Below are 20,214 nucleotides of genomic sequence, written 5' to 3'. Positions count from 1 at the left end.
GCTTTAATTTTTGAGAAAAGGAAAAAAGACCTTACTCTCCTCGCTGAATGGATGGAGTTCACACGTTGTGTTTGCATTTTGGTTGTCGCCTGTTGTTTACGTTCACAAGAATGTATACTTTCTCGATGAAAAGACTACATATAGATCGCACGCACAAAGTACATGTGCTTCAAAGCATGTTGTATATAATAAATACATTCAAGTGTGCTGTTTATAAAAGACTTATGAAAGACAGCGGACGGAGTTAGCAAACTGCACACAGGAGGGTGACCTCAGAGTAAGAGAGAACACACAGCATTCCCAAAGCAGCATGGGCCAAAGGGCGAGGAGGGACGGAGCCTGCGGGCTGACCCAGGCCAGGGAGAGACGGGGCACACCTCACTCCCAAGTGCAGAGGAAAAGGTCTAAAATAATGGCTGACGTTCTTCCAAGTCTCAAACCTGTGCACACGACACCAAGCAAACAGAAAGCCACTCAAAGGACATCAGAATCAAAATGATGAAAACCAGGAACAGACATCAAGAAGCAGCAGGGTGGGCAAACTCCAGCCATGAAGAACCCCAGTGTGTGAACAAAGTCCCATTGAATCCCAGCCAAGAAAGACAGTGTGAGAATGCAGAAAACAGAGTAAAGCTATTACCTTGGAACTCTAGGGAGATGGGCCACACGAAAGAACCTTTCTAGAGGAACGGTAGAAGGGAGCACGGGGCCAAGCCGTGGGAGCTCAGCATCGCCAGACCCACACTGCAGGGATGGTGGGAATGGAGCAAGCTCCTCAGGCAAGGAAGGGACATCTGGGCAAGTGAGCTCACACAGCGTAAGGGGGGGAGAATCGAAATGGGTGAAAAAAGAAAAATATTTCCTTGTTTTAAATACTTAAATATATAGCTGACTATTTAAAATCAAAAGTAGTCAAATGGAGCTCAGAACGCACAACGAATGAGGAGCTGGGAACAGTCTTTCCATGGCATACGTGAGCAGAGTAGCATTTAAAGCAGACTGCAGGGGTTAAGAGACATAGAAAGCTGGTGACATGCTTGCCTCGTCAGTGCACAGACCTGAGTCCAAGTTCCAGAACCCAATCACAAAGCCTGTACTAACAACCTCAGCACGGAGGACACAGAGACAGGAGGAGCCACAGGGCTCAGTGGACGGCCAGCCTAGCCAGAGGTTTAAGCAAATGTGACAGCCTGTCTCAGAAGGGGCAGACAGCTTACCTGAGGATGACATTTGAGGTTGTCATCCCCTCCCCCATACACATACACACAGGAAAATAAATGAGTAGATTGTGATGAAGTCCCAGGGCAATGAGGTGATTCACTGACAAAGTGCTAGTGGAGACTGTGGAATTCTGCAGATTACACAATCTAAAATAATGCACAGAAGCAAGAGAAGAGAACCAAGAGCGAAAGAGCAAATGGAGGCCACACAACAGTTAAGGCAGGACGTCCGGACAGTGACTGACTGAAAGGCTCTAAACACTTGGACCAAAAGGCAGAGAATAAAACCATGGTGAATAAAAGCAGGAAACATAATAGTGTTCGTGTGACTCGGGCTCCGAGGCACTGAGGAGCTGACCAGGGAGTGCACGAGACAGCATGTTCTCTTCAAGCATTCTGGTAGACGAACGAACGTGGTCAAACCCAGTTTAGCCATCAGATACATAGCTCTGATCTGATCCATGAGGTCTGAGCACCTACCCCACACCAGGCACTGCTCAGGTGCCAAGTACAATCCCAGAAGGACAGACAGGAGCCTTGAAGCTGGCAATGCAGTGGGACGGACCAACAGTGAACAGTGATGTGCAAACACACTTACATTCCCCAAGAACTCTGTACCCTCTTCAACTTCACTCTGATCTCTAGCCATAGAGATAAATAAATAATAATTAATAATAATTTCTGCCAGTCAAAATGGGCAAGGGGATAAGGGCTAGCACAGTCTCTTCCAGTAACTAGCCAGCTCCTTGGTGATTCTTAGAGCCCCTCACTGTGTGTGATTCACCCTATAGCCTAACAGTAGAATTCTTTGTTAAAAGAGGTAAAAAGAGTCAGCGCTAATCCAGTATTGGTAAGTGTCAAGAATGTGCTAGGTGCTCTGTCTATGTTGTCTTGTAACAATTCTCAATTCATATTAATGTCATTTTACAGATAAAAAAGACTAGAGACATAGAAATCACCCAACATGATAAATGGTCAGTTAGCACACTTTCACTTGCACCTTGTCCTGGCTCATCCCAAGGCCATGCTGACCACAACAGTAATACTTCCCTCTATTAGAGACTGTCCAGGAGCTGAGAGCAGGGAATCCTCCAAATGGCTGCACACGGGACAGAGCCAGGTTTGGACTCAGGTGCTACAGCTAATGTGAAGGACAGAAAGTGATGAAGTAGAAGGATTCTCCAACAAAGCCAGGAAGGGAAGGAGAGCCTTCGCTAGATGGGGACATCTTACTCCAGCAAGAGCAAACAAGTGTGGGAGGCAGCCTCAGGGCCAAGGAGAGAAGGGTGGGAACAGACCAGGGCAGCTCCAAAAACAAAACAAAACAAAACAAAACAAAACACAACACAACTTTCTGTACATCACAAGGAACCCCAGCACACATCACCAATGGGTAAAGCTTGCTGCCAGCTAGGAAGCTCTTCTGAAGCAGTAACTGGTTCAGGAGTTCTTCCAGATGCAAGTTGTGTGCCAGCTCCTAGTACTCTCTTGTTCAAACACAGTTAAATTCTTATTTTTTAAGTTCTTCACTGTGGGTTTCCCAGGAGAAGCCTTACAATCCTTTCAAGTTTTAATGTCTGAATCCTAGAGTACTCTCTCTTTTGAGATATACCAACCGAAGAACAAATCACAAAACTCCCCTCTGTGCTTAAATGAAGCCATTCATGGGAGAAACAATTTAATTTCAGTTAAATTAATTTTTTGGAACTCTATTTGCTTGCATCAAAAACCGACCACAGACTGAATGACTTTCAAATAAAGTTCAACAAAGCATTTTTAATAAAAGTAGTAACTGTTAGTCACAGCAGTCATTATGAAAGTACTTAGCGTATCTTTACAATAAAAACAAATATTGTAATTATTTTACCCATATTCATAATGATTCTTCCACGGACCAAGATCTTCTCTGTGGGTAATATTCTGTGACTAAGCTCTTGCACAGCCCTTCTTACCTGCAACTGCTACTGTAAGATGCTAACAACAAACTCTGCCTGTTCTAGGATCTCAACGGCTGACACCTCCTGCTCCACCACAAGCTCTACAAGCTTTCATTACAATACATGGTGCTAATTACAGAGAGGGAAAGAGTAATCCGTACCTAACCTACACATCTGTAATCACCACACATCTCTAGCAATAGTGTAGACTGGATAACTACCTAGCTGTAGATGTGTATATTCCATACAATTTAGACATTTTAAGCCACACACCCGCCAGGGACATGCAGTTAAACAACAACAACACGGGCTTCATTTTATGTTAATGAACTTAGAGCACTGGAACATTTAGAAAGGCACACACACAAAATGAGAAAATTAAAAACTGATCAGATAAAGCATCTTGAATGTAAAGCAAAATGACCATCAAATATGGAAATAAATAGAGAGACAGGCAGACAGACCAGAAATTATAATCAGAGGTAACTGAAAAAATAGTGACACATAACCCAAACTGTGACTGGCATGATGAAATGCAAGTAGCCTTGACTGTCTCAGATCTGTAACTGGAGACACTGACCCTTCTTCTCATGTAAGACAGGACGCTGGCACGAACATGCCAGTGTTACCATAAATGAGAACTTCAGTTCGTATTAAGAAGCATGCTCATTCCAGCTCAGGCAGTTAGGTGACAGAGAGCTACACTACTTCAGTGTGTGGCAAACCTGCTGTGTGACGAAGACAGAGAAAAGATTTTAAATATGCATTAAAATTTTTAATTTTATTATTTGTGTGTGTATGCATATGTGTATATGCAGATACATGTGCATGCCTAGCAGGTACACACAGCGCCATACACACATGCATACACACATGCACACAAGTACACATACACGCGCAAACGCACACACAGTCAGAGTAACTTTTGGAAGCCAGTTCTCTCTTTCCTCCGTGGGTCTGAGAGTCACGCACATCAGCAGGCTTTGGTGGCAAGTGCTTTTGTCTACTGAGCTGTCTGCCTGGCCCATATCTTAGCATTATAAGATTGAGAAGTTAGGTTATGCAAATGAAAGATTCCTTGGTCAGATACTGCAAAGATCTTCAGTGGTTCTGCCCTCTGTGCATGGGAGCAATTAGGAGAAAATGGGGCTGGGAGGGGGGTGCATTTTGGTATCCAGACTAAGCAGTACTAGCAGCCAGCATTAAACACCCTGTGGTGTCAGGAGCAGCTCTGTTCAGTAAAAGAGTAAAGTGTTCCCCAAAGACTGACAGTGGATGGCACCAGGACCCTCTCTGAGCTGGCATTTTGGGAAGACCCTAATCTGAGATGCACACATGCACTAACCTTACCAAAGTATAACATTTGTAACAGGCTCTGTAATAAAACAGGGAACTTAGAAAAGCCGGGGATGTGGATAACAGCACAGGTGGGAGTGGCAGGCAGAGTTTTCCACAATGGGAGAGGGTTCCCTGACATACACCATTGGATATGCTGACATTTTTAAACTACTGCACAGTCTCTGGCTTGACTACAACAGCACAGAGAATACCACCGTAGCAGAAGGACCCAGAGCTAAGGGAAAAGGCATCTATCTCAGCACCTGAGACTTAACGTCAGCCCTTGCACATCTCAACCGTGCCAGGGAAGCATGGAACTTTTAATCACATTGTTTCAACCATGCGGGCACAGACTTGGTTAACGCAGGGTAGAGAAGGGAGCTACAGTTCTCAGGTGGAATGAATAATCATCAGGGTAGAGAAGGGGAGCTACAGTTCTCAGGTGGAATGAATAATCATCATGACCAAGGTTTCAATTCAGTACTCAGTAGTTACTATGACTTTCCCCATATTCAGCACAATGTACCAAGTCACTGCTACGGACTTGCATCACAGACATTTATTAAACAAGCAGTTGAAACATTGTTACAGCAATGTAACTACTACATGAGCTAAACTGCAACATCTGCCTGGATGCAGCTTTTACTCCTGAAATCATCACTTCACTATACTATTAGCTTACCCTCTATGCAGGTGGAAGACAATTTACTATGACGTTCAAAAGGTGCCTTAGTATTGTCAAGGTCCTTGGATAATTTATTAACATTTCACAAATCTCAGACACTTACTGGGGACAGTTTATTATGGAGTCAAATATAAAAATGATCACGTCCTGAGTCACCCCAGACTCCATGTTCTACTGTGAGAGCCATTCCACAAGATTTTCTCAGTAACGGAACAGAAACTCATCAAATAAAACCCTTCAGTCCATTAGTGCATCAGGCAGGTGGGTTACAGCGAGGTGGGCAGGCTCTGCTATAGGCTTCTGATAACTGTCTGAAAATATTCCTAGCCTCAGGGTTGCTAGACATTAGGGTTCTGTTAGGCTATTACAACCCAAGAAGTTTCCTGATAGTCACAGAGCGCTAGATCAGATGAGCAATGGATGGCTGGGAAGGAAGCAAAGAGCCCGAGATAATCTGGCTCTAGACCTGCAACATTCCAACCCACCCACAGTGACTTCCCATCCAGTCAGTCAAGCAGCCTTTGCAGAACATTCCATGGAGTGTGGGTTCTTCAGGGCACATGACCTCTAGTTCATAAGGTCATGCAGGTCACCAGGTAACTGACCCACTCCAGCCACACGCGTTGTGCTCATTAGGGCAATCATCATTCTTGGTTTTGTGTTATCTTTTATATCTAGAAAACATGGGGCCAAATACCTTAGTATGTGTGAGGAGTAATTAACATGGGCCCTTAAAAGAAAGTTAAAGGGCATCCCTCACTGGATGAAACCAAAGAACAATTCTCCTCACAGGCGGCTACACGCCCACTCAGCGTGGACTTGTCATTTATGGAATATTTTACTCCAAATGAAGCTTAAGAAAAAGTTGCATTTGAGATACATAGAACTTCCTAATTGCAAAGATAGTTTAAAAGACTTTTGTGTCTGATTTTCAAATCACTAATTATCATTATCTTATAATTAATAAGCTCTACATGGTGCTAATCAACTTTTTATGCTCCCAAATTAAAGTGAAACGAACCTATTAATTGCCCAAAATGTTATCTAACTCATTTATAAGTGATTGCATTTATAAAGAAAATTGCATTAACTTTCAATAAAAATATCATATTATAAATTTTACATCTCAAAATCCACACTACCTTATAAAAAGTGGTTTGATTGTTCAAAGCAGCACCTGTGAGGTAACTATGACGTTTACTTACCTATGGAAACCACCCATTCCTCTCCCTCCAATGTCCCAACAATGCCGTACTGCTAAACAGAACAAGTTACGGTCTGTGGACAGAGATTATGGACACAGGAACACACGGTCACGATCCACCTTCTATGCACTTTCCTGCTATTTCTCCATAATGTCCGAGTACTATGAGCTAACAAATTCCTAAAGGACTTGTGCTTCACAGAGCAGTGCCCCTCACCAGTAACTCCAATAATCTATTCCCCAAATTGCTGCTAAACTGTGAGCATATGAACACTACAGTTTGCTAGCCCTCTTACAAATGTTGGTAAATACCGCCACTGTTGGCTAGGAAAGAAACCCGAGTACCACAGGCAAGTCTCGCGGTAAGCCTCGGGGTAAGGCCTTGAGAGACCCCTGTACTCCGCAGTCAGTGGGAAAGAAGTCTGAGTCCCATAAGCAGTGGACATCAAATGCACTCAGTGTCATTATGCATTAGATACAATGTAACGGACTCTTCAACAGAAGTACTTATAACACTGGCCAACATTTAGGAAGAAGGGGTAGGATGTTTAACGCCCAAACTGAGGGCAATGGGAGAAGAGGAAAGAAAGAAGTGAGAAAACAGAGGGCAGAGGGAGGCCACAGCGCCAACAGCAGCAAGGCTCTTCTCTCCCTGGCTGTTGCTTTTCCTGAAGCTGGGACAAAATCCTCTCAAGCAAGTGCAGGGAGGAAGGGTTTGTGGATTCTCCCTCAGGGTCCTAGGTAGCAATCTCAGCAGGGCAGCGCGTGGTATCTACATGGTATCCACGGTCAGGCCACTGCTCACTTCCATTTCTCAACCACAGAGCCTGGGATGCCCCCAGAGAATGCCAGTCAAGATGACCCACAGGCATGCCAGCAGCCCATCTTCCACATGATTCTTGATTCCACCGTGACACTCCAGTTACGCGCTCTGCTCACTAATTCCACCAGCCAGGCAACCACAGACAGAGAAAAGAAGTGTTTACAGATGTGCTGTGCTGGCTGCCTCAGGGCAGATCAGGGCAAAGCCCCACGGACTACCAGTCAGCAGGAATGACACTGAATCTCATGTGCTATGAGGCCATGTCAGCCACACCTTATCACCCGCACTGCGACCTGTCTGTCATCCTAGAGAGACTGGAAAAGGGACAGAGAAAATCCTGGGTTTGAATGAATGTATCTACAAGTATCTGGATTAAATTTTCTGCCATTGAGCAGAAACTGGGGAAAAAAAAAAGAACATTTAGTTGATAAGAAAATAAAATTCAATTATATATATAATCATATGTATATATATACACATATATATATATATGAAAGGAAAGAAAAAAAATCACATACACATTTGTTCTGCTGAGTTCTAGATCTGAAAGTCCTGCTTCCCACGTCTGCTATGTGTGTTGTACTGAGTGTTCTCAGTGTGCTGTGGACACTGAGCCTGATGCACGTCACTGCACTGGGTCTCACAGGACAGTACTTTCATTCTTTAGCTAGACTCTTATGAGCAGAAGTACTGTCCACTACACATCACTCACAGGCTGCCTATGGCTTTCACGAGGAGCAGCAGAGGGCCATAAGCCTTGTTTCCTGGCTCTCCACTGGAAACAGGTGCTTTCACGTTCCAAATATCTTTATTATGTATACCGGCACACCACAGCATTCACCAACTTTAATTCAGTGATTATAGAACTGAGCAATAATCACCGTTACAGTTATACTATTTCTATGACTGTGTCCTCAGCAGGGAGGATCAGGTTCTGCCTCCTCCCACCTACAGATGCAGCAGTGATGAGCACTGTCTGACCTCGTGCACAGGGTCATGTTTACACCTGGTAGGCCTGCACCTCAGTCCTTCCCACTGCTCAGTGCTATTCCGCCGTCTGGGTGTGCTTTACTCTGTTCACCTGCTCACCAGCTCGTCGGTGTCTGGGCTGCTTCCACTGAGCACTTACAGACTGCTGCAGTGAACGACCCGTCTATATGCATCCTTGTCCTTAAAGCTCCTGGGCATACACCTATGTTGGAATCACTGGGTCACGTGATTTTGTGTGTGTGTGTGTGTGTGTGTGTGTGTGTGTGTATGTGTGTGTGTGTGTGTGTTCATGGGTACACTCACGGAGGACAATGGGTGTCCTGCTCTATCACTCTCTGCCTGCCTCCCTGGTCCTGCAGCCATGCTGGTGCCCAGCAAACCCCTGTGGTCTCTGCTCCTCTCTCACCCACAGGGCTGGGTAGAATTTGATCTCTGATCCTCACCTGTACAACAAGCATTCTTATGCCTTGCACCAACTTCCCAGCCCTCCCCAAATAGGACTTCAGTTTGCCAGCTTGATAGGCACTAACTAAAGTCACTGAGTGTACAACGTGATCGTGACAGTTGCAGCTCTTTTATTCACTGCCCCCGTGTACTGAGACGGCATCCCAAGTGTTCTTATATGTTGCTGTCAACTGACCTCCTCATCTTCCTCTGCTGGGGTGGGGGCTGGGCACTACTGAGCAGCCCTCTATGCAGATCTCATCCTCCACAACTCAGTGACATCTTAGAAGCACCTGTCTTCTAAGCTGGTGGCTCCTCAGGTCATGGAAAATATATCCTTATGGCTGCAGGGTCGCTGGATACAAGGGTTTGTTACCCTGCAAAGAGTTTCCTGATAGTCACAGAGTGCTAGATCAGACGAGCAATGGATGGGTGGGAAGGGAACAAAGAGCCCGAGATAATCTGGCTCTAGACCTGCAACATTCCAACCCACCCACAGTGACTTCAGGTCTAGTCAGTCTAGCAACCTTTGCAGAACATTCCATGGAGTGTGGGTTCTTCAGGGCACATGACCTCTAGTTCATAAGGTCATGCAAGTCACTGACTCACTCCAGGCACACATGTTCTGCACATAAGGGTCATCGTCGTCATTGTCATCCTTGCATTTCTGCCACTTCTGTATATAGAAGAGCTCCAAGGGACCCGACACCCTCTTCTGGTCTCTGGGGACCTGTACTCAAGTGCACATACTCACACAGACAAACGGGGATATAGATACAGATACAGATACAGGTATGGATAGTCAGATTTTAAAAACTGTAAGACAAACAGTGCCTTCCTAAATGACCCTGCCTAGAGTGCAGCGGTGGTGCTCTGTCTGTCTGTTACAGAGCTGCCACAAAGAAGAATGACAGAGGAGTGGACACGTGTGCTGTTAAAGGCATCGTTTCCTGCCTACACCTTAATTTTGATTAATAAAAAGAGATCTCTATCATGTAGAATTTCTTAAAGAGTGAGATTTTATGATAGATCATTCAGGTTTTTAATTATGCTGCTTATACTTTAGTGTTAAATCACTACTATCTCTCATACTAGGAAAAAACCCTACAATATAAACATTTTCACCAGGGTGAAGTGCCTTTACTTTGAATTCAAACAGTGTTTAACTACAAAACAGTGGTTATAGAAAATGGGCAGCTTGCTGGTTCCTGTCATTATAAAAACATTTCTGACATTTCCTGTGGTCAGCTGTCTTAAAGGTTAATTCCTGCCGCGTGTTCAGCTCCATTCTGGGTGAGCAGCAGCAGCTTCCCTGCTTCCCGGTTCTGAGCAAAGCGCTCGGCTGCAGGTGCGGGACGCTCTCTCTCACCGCTGGGAACATCCAGCTTGCTGCCTGCTCCGTACTGCTTCAAGTGCAGGCGCACTCTCACCGCTGAGAAAATCCAGCTTGCTGCCTGCTCTGCTGTTTAACTCATTTATGCTGAGAGTCAGGCATGAAGACAGAATTTTGAATGTGACATTTGCAGTCTGTTAGGTCATTTAAGCTCCGACAATCTAGGAATTCCTGACATATAAACTGGACTTGGTTACAGAGATGAGTGCCCCAGAGGGGCAGACTTAACCATTTTTAAGATTCATGCAGTATTTAAAAACTGAGTTTTACTTATATAATGAATTTATATTTTATATTTAATTTTCAAATTAAAATCCTCTTTCTTTTAATAAACTCAAACTGACACTATTAACAACCCACAGCCACTAAAATTCTTCTGATTGGAAAAAAATGTAAGAGAACCTCCTAGTATTGACATCCACACCAACTCTGAAGCGTTCTGACATGTGAGGATGCCTAATGATTCCAATGAGCTCTGAGGAGCTAAAAAAACATTGCAGGCCCACAGGCTGCTCAACAAACTATTTGAGGTGACTTGCTTGTGGCCCAGCAGGGCAGAACGTGTCTGGCCTGTCACAGTCATAGCACAGAATCCAAGCTTGGTGCTTACAACACTGCCTGTTCTCAGCTGAGCCCCACACACAAGGATGACAGAGTCGTCATGGCTAGAAATGAGCAAACTACCCACATGACAGTTACAATTACCCTTCACAACCGTTGCTGGGGAAGGTGGACAAGAGCAGGCATGATGGCCTCCCCTCCTTAGCTTCTCCTAAGCACAGCAGTGGTCATGACTAATTTTCAGCTTTCTCATCATAAACCCAATACAGTGGTTCAAAATTAAGTTTTCTGGCATTTTCTAATCCGTAAGAGATAATTTAGACTACCCCACATTGTACGTAAGAGTTCAGGCATTACACTGCATGGTCTTTTCAATACTGAGCTTCATATGGGAGTGTTCACATAAGGGTAGAGTGCAGTAGGAAGAGTGTACCCACAACATCTACAGACAGAACACGAGGACTCTGAAAAGCCTAACAAAAGCATTCCCCTCTGAGATTAAAAGTGTGTTTCTTTCAAAAGAATCAAACAGAAACCAACCTGGTGTATTATCTGAGCCACCGGGAGCTGCTCAGCATACTTGAGAGGTCCCATGCGCTCCTCGGCCGTGCCGTCTTCTTTAGAACTAGAAAGCAATCAGAACACACACTCAGGCCAGTGCCACAGGTAAGCATTATTAGCCTAAGAGCACAACTCTGAGATGTGCTTATCACATACCTAAAGGAACTTTTGGAAATAATATTTATTGACAATTTTGGAAAAACTACCCAGCGCAATGGCCAGGACCTAAACGACTGCCAGGAAAGTATTCAGACTACGTGCAATGGTGTGACGAGATCAGCGACGTCACCTACGGTCCTGGTTCCCACGTTCACTCGGGACTTAACATTTAGGAACACGTCCTGGAGGAGCAGGGCCTCTGGGGAAGCAGAGACCTGGGCGTTGCCAGAAGTGGCGGTGCACAGAGAAGGTTGAGAAGTCAGCCCTCGTAGACACAGGGCTCCTAAGTGTAAGTCATTTAGATCCTGGCCATTGCAATCTAACATGATATGCAGAATTCACACAACGACTACTACTACAGGTGCAGAAAGGTAGATTTCTTTTCCCTTTCAGCTTGTTCCTTTTTTTTTTTTCAGTGTTTATTAGAACTTTTAGTGAGCATATAAAGTATGGGGCTTCACTGTGACGCCTTCCCACCCACATCACCATTTTTGCTGCCCCCTTACTACCCTCAGGCATACCCGCTCCTTGCTGCCCCCTTACTACCCTCACGCACACCTGCTCCTTGCTGCCCCCTTACTACCCTCACCTTGCTGCCCCCTTACTACCCTCACCTTGCTGCCCCCTTACTACCCTCACGCACACCCGCTCCTTGTTGGCCCCTTTCTCCTATGCAGTCCTCGACTTCACTTTCAGTTTAGATATTCCATCACTCTCTCTTGTCATTCTCTGATCCCTGGAAATCAGAAATTAAAAAACACAAACCAACAAGTAGTCTGATAAAATGTATTTTTTAAAGTACTGACCATCTCAAAAATAAACTCTAGATATTAGTAAGATCTGACTGCATGCAGTAAAATGTTTTTACCCTTTTTCCTGTGAATTCCACAATGTGTCAACATTAGATTTCAAAACTTCAACTTCATCTTTTCCTGAAAATCATATGAAATAAGCTTAACTAAGACTCAAAACCTGCAGTGTGAGGATTATGAGGCCTCTCCCAAAAGGAGGCTGATATGCAAATCAGTGCCATTCTCTGCCCCAGATTAAAGAACACCCAGAGTTCTTGGTGGTGTGAGCATCTCTCTCACAGGAGCAACATAAAAGATAGTTAATTCAGTCTAGAAGAATGCCACAGATTCTAGCCACGATAGGTGGAGAGTGGGTGGGTCACTGCTATGAGTTGGGTTGGGAGGAGATATGGGGGAAGGGGTGGGAGGGGCCTACTGGCTCCTGGGTAGTTTCTGGAAACTCTCAAACTGTCAGAGGAAAAAAGCAGGCAAACACTCCAGCTACAGACAGGCAAGGACTTCCTGAATGGATTCCTGCTGCAGAATAAATAGGCCAGTGGGAGAGAAATGAAACCTCATGAAATTCAAAAACAAAAACAACAAAACCCTTCCGTTCAGCAAAAGAAAGAGTTGGGTGAAGAAAGAGCCTAGGAGACAGGAGATAATCTAACAGCGAATTAATATCCATGATATACAAAAGCTCAAGACGGCAGATGTCAGGAAGAACACAGAAGACAACTCAAGCAAAACTCAGCTAAGCACTGAACAGAGAGAAGCCCAAGTGACCAGCAACTATCATGAAGCACTCGGTGCCCTTAGTCATCACAGAGGCACCAGTTAAAACCACAATGAGATTCCATCTACATCAGGAAGAATGGCTAACAGCAAGACACGGATATTGGAATGGTGTTGGTGGGCATATAACCTTCTGCAGCTACAAGGAAAACCAACGTGGTGATTTCTAAGAAAGCAAATGCTACAGTTGCCATATGACCCACCCATCCCACTCCTGGGCACCCACCCGAAGAACTCTGCATCCTACCAAAGAGACCTGCACATCTGTGGTCACGGCCGCTCTAGTCACAGTAGCTAGGAAATACAGTCAGCCTAGACACTATTAACTCAAGTAACAACAAAAATGAGGTACACACACAATGGAATTCAAGTCATCCAATAACTTGAAACTATGAGATTTTCAAGAAATGGAAGAAACTGAAAAATATTCTATTACCTTAACTCTCTCATGTGTGTTCAGCTCTTTTATATATACACATCTATATCACAGGAGAAATATGATCTTTAAGTTGGGGGTGGGGAGACAGCAGAACCCGTGTGACATAGAAGGGACACGATGGTCTCACTCAGCGAGAGCAGATGGCAGACAGAATGTACAGTCTAGGATGTCAACCGAAAGAAATGATACATGGAAAGCTGACATTTTGGTAAGCTAATCAAAAAACAATTTTTAAAAATATTTTGAATGGGATATTCACCCTGTGGGGATGAATAAAGGTGTTTCCAGAGGTTACAGCCTATTAAACAAGAATCCCAGGACCAGGGCAAGGCACTTCTCAGGAGGTGACCATGGGTGCTCCCAAGAACCCCAAAACAACCCAGGCCACTGCCCTTAGTTTCCTACCATAACTAGTTGGTCAGACTGTGCTGCTCAAGATCACACAGGATTGACCCCAGACACAGAGAAAGCAAGCTGCAGCTGGGCTGGAACCTCCCCCCTGCTGGCTAGGCTGAAGCTGCCAGGGGGCGCCATGCAGCTCGCCCTCCGGGTACCAACACTGACGGCCAGGCAGCTTGAGAGCACTGGTACGGCGGGAAGCCTGCCCACCTCGGGGCTGGACTTGCCACAGGAAGGACCTCGCTTCGGACGCTCTCCGCTGGTCAAAAGCCTGTAGCTGGGAAGAGGGGCTGCAGGATGCAAGTCGCGCCTATCAAACGGCCTTCTCCAGAGCTCACATGCCCGCAGAGCTGCTCAGACAAGCTTCTTCCTCCAGTGGGCAGCAGTGACTGCAGACTCATAACTACTCAAAGTCGAGAGAATAAACTAAACGACAGTTTGAATACCTCGCCCGCTATACCTAGGACATATAGAACAGCCCCTCAAAGCTCGGGGGCACTGTGGAAGATGGAGCAGAGAGAACGGAAGAGTCAGCGGAAGTGAGATAGCTGTGGAAAGCTGACTTCCGGATACGACAGGACTTTGGCAATCGCAGACCCACAGCAGCCTTGACATCTGCACTGGACTGCAAGGCTGGGTCTGTCAGGACCCTTCCAGGGAAGAGCAAGGGATCCGTGGAGCCCCACCCTCTCCAGGACTCACAGGCAGTTAAAAGTTGATGGGGGAGGAGACAGAATTTCCACAGCCCTGTAGCTATAAGGTGTACATGCTCTGTAAACAGGCTTCCGCCCACGCTCCTGCAGACAGCCCTGAGGAGACTCACAGGGTCACCACAACTGATAGACAAAGGCAAGACAAGAAAGCATAGGGGAGCCAGCTGGGAAGAGGATTGGCAGAACTGGGGTGAATATGACCGACATACACCATGCACATGCATAAACCGACATAATGAAATCCATTGCTGTGGACAACTAATACATAATAATTAATTAAATTATATACTAATTAAATATATATACTAATTAAAACACTTAGTCCCAACACTTGGGAGGTAATATCAGGTGGACCAAGGTTCAAGACCAATCTCAGGGACACAGGAGTTTATGGGCAGCCTCTAATACATGAGAGCCAGTTCAACAGAAAAAGCTTTTAAAAGAAAAAACTTGTGAAAAAAAATGAGCAATTTTCTAATTTTTAAATTTTTCTTGTTGAACCATTTGAAAGTTGAGACACCATCAGTTATTATGTATTTCAGCATGCCTTCACAATGTCAACAATGTTTCAAAGACAGTGTGTAATTCACACTGAGTCTCATGTAGCTCACCAGTCTCACAGTGGTTAAATCAACCGCTCATAACTTTCCTGGAAATACTGGTTCTCTTCCACAGGTTGCACACTGTTTCCAGGAACCTGGCTCGATGTTCTTTCCAGTTAGGTGACTTCCATCCTAACGCACTGTTACCCTTGTACTCCTGCATCTTCGTTTCTCACTCGGAGGCTCGGGAGGCCTCTTCCTCCCTGCTTCTGCTGAGGTGACGCCCTAGCATACTTGGAGGATTGGCAGGGTAGACAGTCCCTCTCAGGTACCCACGACATAAGACCTTTCAATGCACACATTCTGCTTGAGCTCTGAAAAGGTTTCCAGTACAGTTTTTAACGCTATTTCTATTTCTATTCCATTTGATTTTCTAGTTTAAGCATTAAGCAAATATAATGGACCCCCCCCCCAGACTCTCTCTCTCTCTCTGATTTTTCCTGTTTTCTTCCTCACATTTCAGTGTTATTTTCCTGGCTCTTATTTCTAGTCTTTATTCCTTTCACTGAACTTGTGGTAACACACTCCTCCCCTGGGTGTCTTGTAATTTAGTTTTCACTTCCAAGGTGATTTTCTCTATTTTGCCTTTGTCTTTCCAGAGTCCAGTTGGGTTCTTCCAGACATTTCTGTTGTTTGTCTCTTTCAGTCATGACTCTCTCAGTGAGTTCATTCATTACACAGACACTTGTGTAATACCGTGTTCACACTCCAGGGCTCCAGCTGGCCTTCCTCTGTGTTTTCTTTTATATCCCAGCCCTCTGTGTGTGTTTATGCATGTGCAGGCGCTTGTATACGATATGAGTGCGCATGTCTGAAAACCTCATTCCTCAGCCCCGTCAACGTGGTTTTAGAGACAGCCTGTCTGTCCCTGGCGTGGGCCTTGCTGGTGACCGTGCTGACTGTCCAGTGAACCCCAGAGGGCCACCTATGTCTGCCTCCCCAATACTGGGATTGCAATCACATGCCCCCACCCAGCCTTCTTATGAAGGCCCTGGGGTTGAACTCAGGTCCTTAAACTTCTCCTCAACCCTTCTTTCTGTTTTTGCTTTTCTCCACTGAAAGTGCCTACACATAACAAAATGTATATAAGTTATATATACTTTAATAAGGTTTTATCTTAATTTTCTATTTTATTCTGGTATTAACTTTGTACATTTGCTGAATTCTTTCTCTCTTGAAGATTATTTATGTTGGCTTTCCTGGGATTAGTAATGGCCATTAATCTGGAGTTGGATCAAGGAGATGAGCTAATTTACAAGGGAGAGTTTTCAGTTCAAGAGCGCCCTCTTCTGTAGCTGAAACGAACTGCAGCTTACTTAATAAAGTAGCCGATGTACCGGGGTGGGATTTTTAAATACTCCCTTGCTTTCATAAAGCCCTTCCTTACTCTTTTTGTCCACATCTAACACTTCTGGGCACCGTGTCCCCACCCTCCTCTTCACAACGTCCTCTGTTCTCATAGAATTGTCGCTTTCCTAATCATGGTGCATAAGGTCACCAAGCTCTCTACTCAGCATTTGTAATTCTGAGAAAACTACAGGTGCTCATTCCAACTTACGCATGGCTGGAACCCCAAACACCTCCTTCTTTCCTCTTATGAATAATGTGTGTTCTCCTTCTTAAGGTCATTCTTTTACTTAAGATTTTGAGAGCTCTAAGACACTCACTGGCTCCAGAGGTTATCTCTCCATTTTCTCTTTCCAAGACTGGGCTAAGAAGCTCTACTGACAGCATTTCATGAAGGAACAATTTCTGCACAGGAGGCTGTGCCGTTTTTCCTTGTGTCACTGTGTCTCAGACAATGGCATTTCACAGATACAAGCCGAGTCTCTTCACTGTGGAAGGGTTCTGAATCCAACACAGCAAAGCTACAATCTGTGCTGAAAGTGATTAAAATACTGCCCAACCCCTCTGTGAAGTTGAAAAAGACAGAGCAGGCTCAAGAGAAGCTCACAAAATCAGTTTACAATCCTCCTTTTGTGTCCTTGTTTCTCTATCTTAGATGCCCAGTGGCCTCAGAAACTCTTTACTCTGCTACTGAAGCACTCTTAGAACAAGTCTCTAAAATTATTTACAGTGCCCATACATAAAGCCATCTCTGACTCAAGAGTGTTTCCTCCCACAATGCCATGCTGAAATCAGATTATTCATGTATAAACTGACAGAGCTTATTGGGGCCTAAAGGCCAAAGCATTCTTCTAAGAATTGAAAACAACTGTAAGAACAGAGGTTGTTCTATGGTTGATACTAACAATAAAATCAATAAATAATTCAAAACACATTATCTAAAGTAATCCAAGGACATTAGGAAGAAATTCCAGAAACAGGTCCAAACCCACAATTTGATATAACCCTTTGAACGAGACAGCTTGAAACAATTACTTGAAACTAAAATATATACCAAAGAAGGCAAATTAGCTTATTTATATATAGTAAATTAAATTATATATAATATATTTTGAAGGCACAGAAAAGCTCCCATCCCTTAGCTGTATTTTTAACATGTTCAAGTAGTTATAAGCGGCTAGGAAACACCTTTAACAGTGTTCAACATCCTCAGCCATGAGGGAAATGCAGATTAAGTCCACCTTCAGAATCCACCTCACAACTCTCAGAATGGCCATAGTCATCAGGGGATCAACTAACCAAATGCTGGCACAGATGTGGGGACGAGGAGCGCGCTGGTGGGAGTGGGAGCTACAGGAACAGACATGTGGCATGTCAGGTGCTGGCTGTCCCGCTCAAGGGCACACCTGAAGGTCTCCATGTCCTGCTATAAGACACTTGCCATCTCCCTCTACTGCCCACAGGAAAAGGTGGCAGCGGGCTGAGGTGAGCAGGCAGTGGGTGAGAGCATTAAGTGGTCTTGCAGAGGGATGGAGTTCAGTCCCAGCATCCAGCCAAGCAGCTTACAAGGACCTGTAACTCCAGCTCCTGGAAACCTGATACCCTTTTCTGGACTCTGTGGATACATACATGATCACAAGCAAAACACACACACACACATACACACACACACACACACACATTACAGACACACAGACACACACATACACACACACACACACACATTACAGATACACAGACACACACATACAGACACACACACACATAGACACACACACAGACACACACACACATTAAACCTTAGAAAGAGGGAATGGGTTATTACTCCTGTAAGGAAGAAGGAAACCATGAACTTGGTCCCAGCAATGGAGTGAGCTCACTCAGGTCTAGAAAGACAAAGTCTGCATGATCCCTCTCGCATGGTGACTGTAGCTTCAAGTCTTCCTTTGTGAGCTAACTGTGAGCACAGTGGAAACCAGGAAACCAGGAAGGAGCTCTCAGGAGGGGGACTGAACCTAAGACCATAAGGGAGAGGATGTGGTAGTTCTGTGCCATTGATTCCGCACCACCTCACCTCCGACTCCCAAGGGCAAGTGGGGTCGGGCAGTGGGCGGTCCACGGCACAGGTGGCAGGTTCCTGCAAATGTTTTCCGCTCACAAGCATGCCAGCAGCAGGATGAGGGACTCAGAACCCCATGGAGGCACACTTGGATACAGTGCATTTGGGCACTGCATGAGTCGGACCAACAAGGCAATGGCGGTCCTTGAGCTCAGCGTCTGACGTCAGGAGAAGCCTTCACTGATCCTCTCTTAGAGACAGAGGCTGAGCTGCATGTCAACTGACACTTAATACCAGCTGCTACCATGACAAAGTCCTGGAGGAAGCCACGCTCCTTCCATCGAATGGGGGCAGGGCAGAAAAGCCTGTCGTGTTTCCATGGAGACCCACTTTCTTGGCAGTTCAACTATGTAAGACACACATTTTTACCACGTGTCAACTTTCGACAAGCCAGTGTCAGGTCAGCCGACCCCTCCCTTCCACACTGAGTAATGCTGCCGTTCCACCTCACCACAGGAACGCAATGCTCTGGGGACAGGGAGGTACTGAGCTCCTTCACAGTACCACAGAGCCCTCTCACTGGGTTTCCTTCTGAGGAAACTGGAAGCGTGATGACAAAGCCAGGAGAGCCAGCTGTGTTTTCACGCCTGAGGTAACTCGCTGGTGGCTTTCATGTAGTCATTATGACCAAAAGTTACCTAGTCTCTGGAGTGTCAAGGTTTGACTATGGCTAATTTTCAAAGAAATATGAAGAAAAAAGCTTTCATAGCAAAGCTATACAAGATGAATTTCAGTCATTTCTGTAATATAGAAAATATGAATTATAGTGTGCACACTAAACAGAAAATCATAATCAACTTCCCTTATTTTTAGAGTAAGTTAGAGCTTTCCCTTCAGTTAGGTGTGATTTAAATCTATATATCATGTTTATGCAGCATAGCTACAGCAGTTACAACTCCAGGCCTCACACACTCCTCACAGGCTGGAAGTACACGTGCAGGAAACTGCTGAGAGACGGGCGGTATGTGCTATTCCCAACACATGCTCCGGTCCCACGCCACTCTAAATGTTCACACTCTGAATGCACACATATTTGGCATGAAGAAAGAAAAACTTTAAACTTTAAAAGATTTCCGGGTAAGACGGCAGATTAAAAACTGCCTGTCTGTGATATGGCTAAGGAGAGTTCATGTGAGAACAGACTATACTCCAGGAGACAGACAGCTTAGGAACCTGAGGGAGGTGGAGAGAGAACAGCTAACAGATGTGAAGAAAGCAGGCAACAAACACTGCAGCCATGCTGGGCTGATCTCAGGACAGGGAGGGGTAGAGGCTCTAGGCCCAGTGGCCCTTGTGATAAGAGGGTGGGAGAGCCTCCTTCAGCAGGACAATCGCACAGTCTGTGAGCCTGAAACCCAGCTGCCTATCTGGTGAGCTACCAATCCCTAGGGCAGATAACAGTGGACAGGATCCCATTTTGTTACTCTGTGTGAGGGCAGTCCACACACAGCTGTCACTCTATATGAGGGCAGTGTCCACAACCACCACTGTCCTTCTGTATGAGGACGGTGTCAGCAGCTACCCTGGGACGACTGTGCTGCGTGCAGAAACCATGTCGTGGGAACCAAAAGCCCCTGGGTAGCTTAAGCAGCCCTGATGAGCATAAGCAATGCTAGAGGTCACAATTCCTGACCTCAGATCTCACCCCACAACCACAGGGAAAGGGCCTGGCACTGGTGCAAAAACACACAGAG

The 20,214-nt window shown here is 45.3% G+C and overlaps 1 protein-coding gene across 10 annotated transcripts in view; it reads right to left on the bottom strand.

Annotated features, from left to right (window-relative positions):
- Nucleotides 1–20,214, bottom strand: part of Pigk (phosphatidylinositol glycan anchor biosynthesis, class K) — a 128,842-nt gene that overhangs the window by 65,268 nt on the left and 43,360 nt on the right. For all 10 annotated transcript variants that reach the window (XR_003954336.1, XR_003954337.1, XR_003954338.1 and 7 more), the window contains one exon: nt 11,136–11,220. Coding sequence is in view for 3 of the 10 variants with exons in the window: in NM_178016.3 (NP_821135.1) it covers nt 11,136–11,220 (85 nt within the window). In the remaining 7 variants the exon portion in view is untranslated. The remainder of the gene's footprint in view (nt 1–11,135; nt 11,221–20,214) is intronic.

The sequence above is a fragment of the Mus musculus genome, chromosome 3 (genome assembly GCF_000001635.26).
Source record: "Mus musculus strain C57BL/6J chromosome 3, GRCm38.p6 C57BL/6J".
Classification (NCBI taxonomy): Eukaryota; Metazoa; Chordata; class Mammalia; order Rodentia; family Muridae; genus Mus; species Mus musculus.
This window is presented reverse-complemented; position numbering and strand designations above follow the sequence as displayed.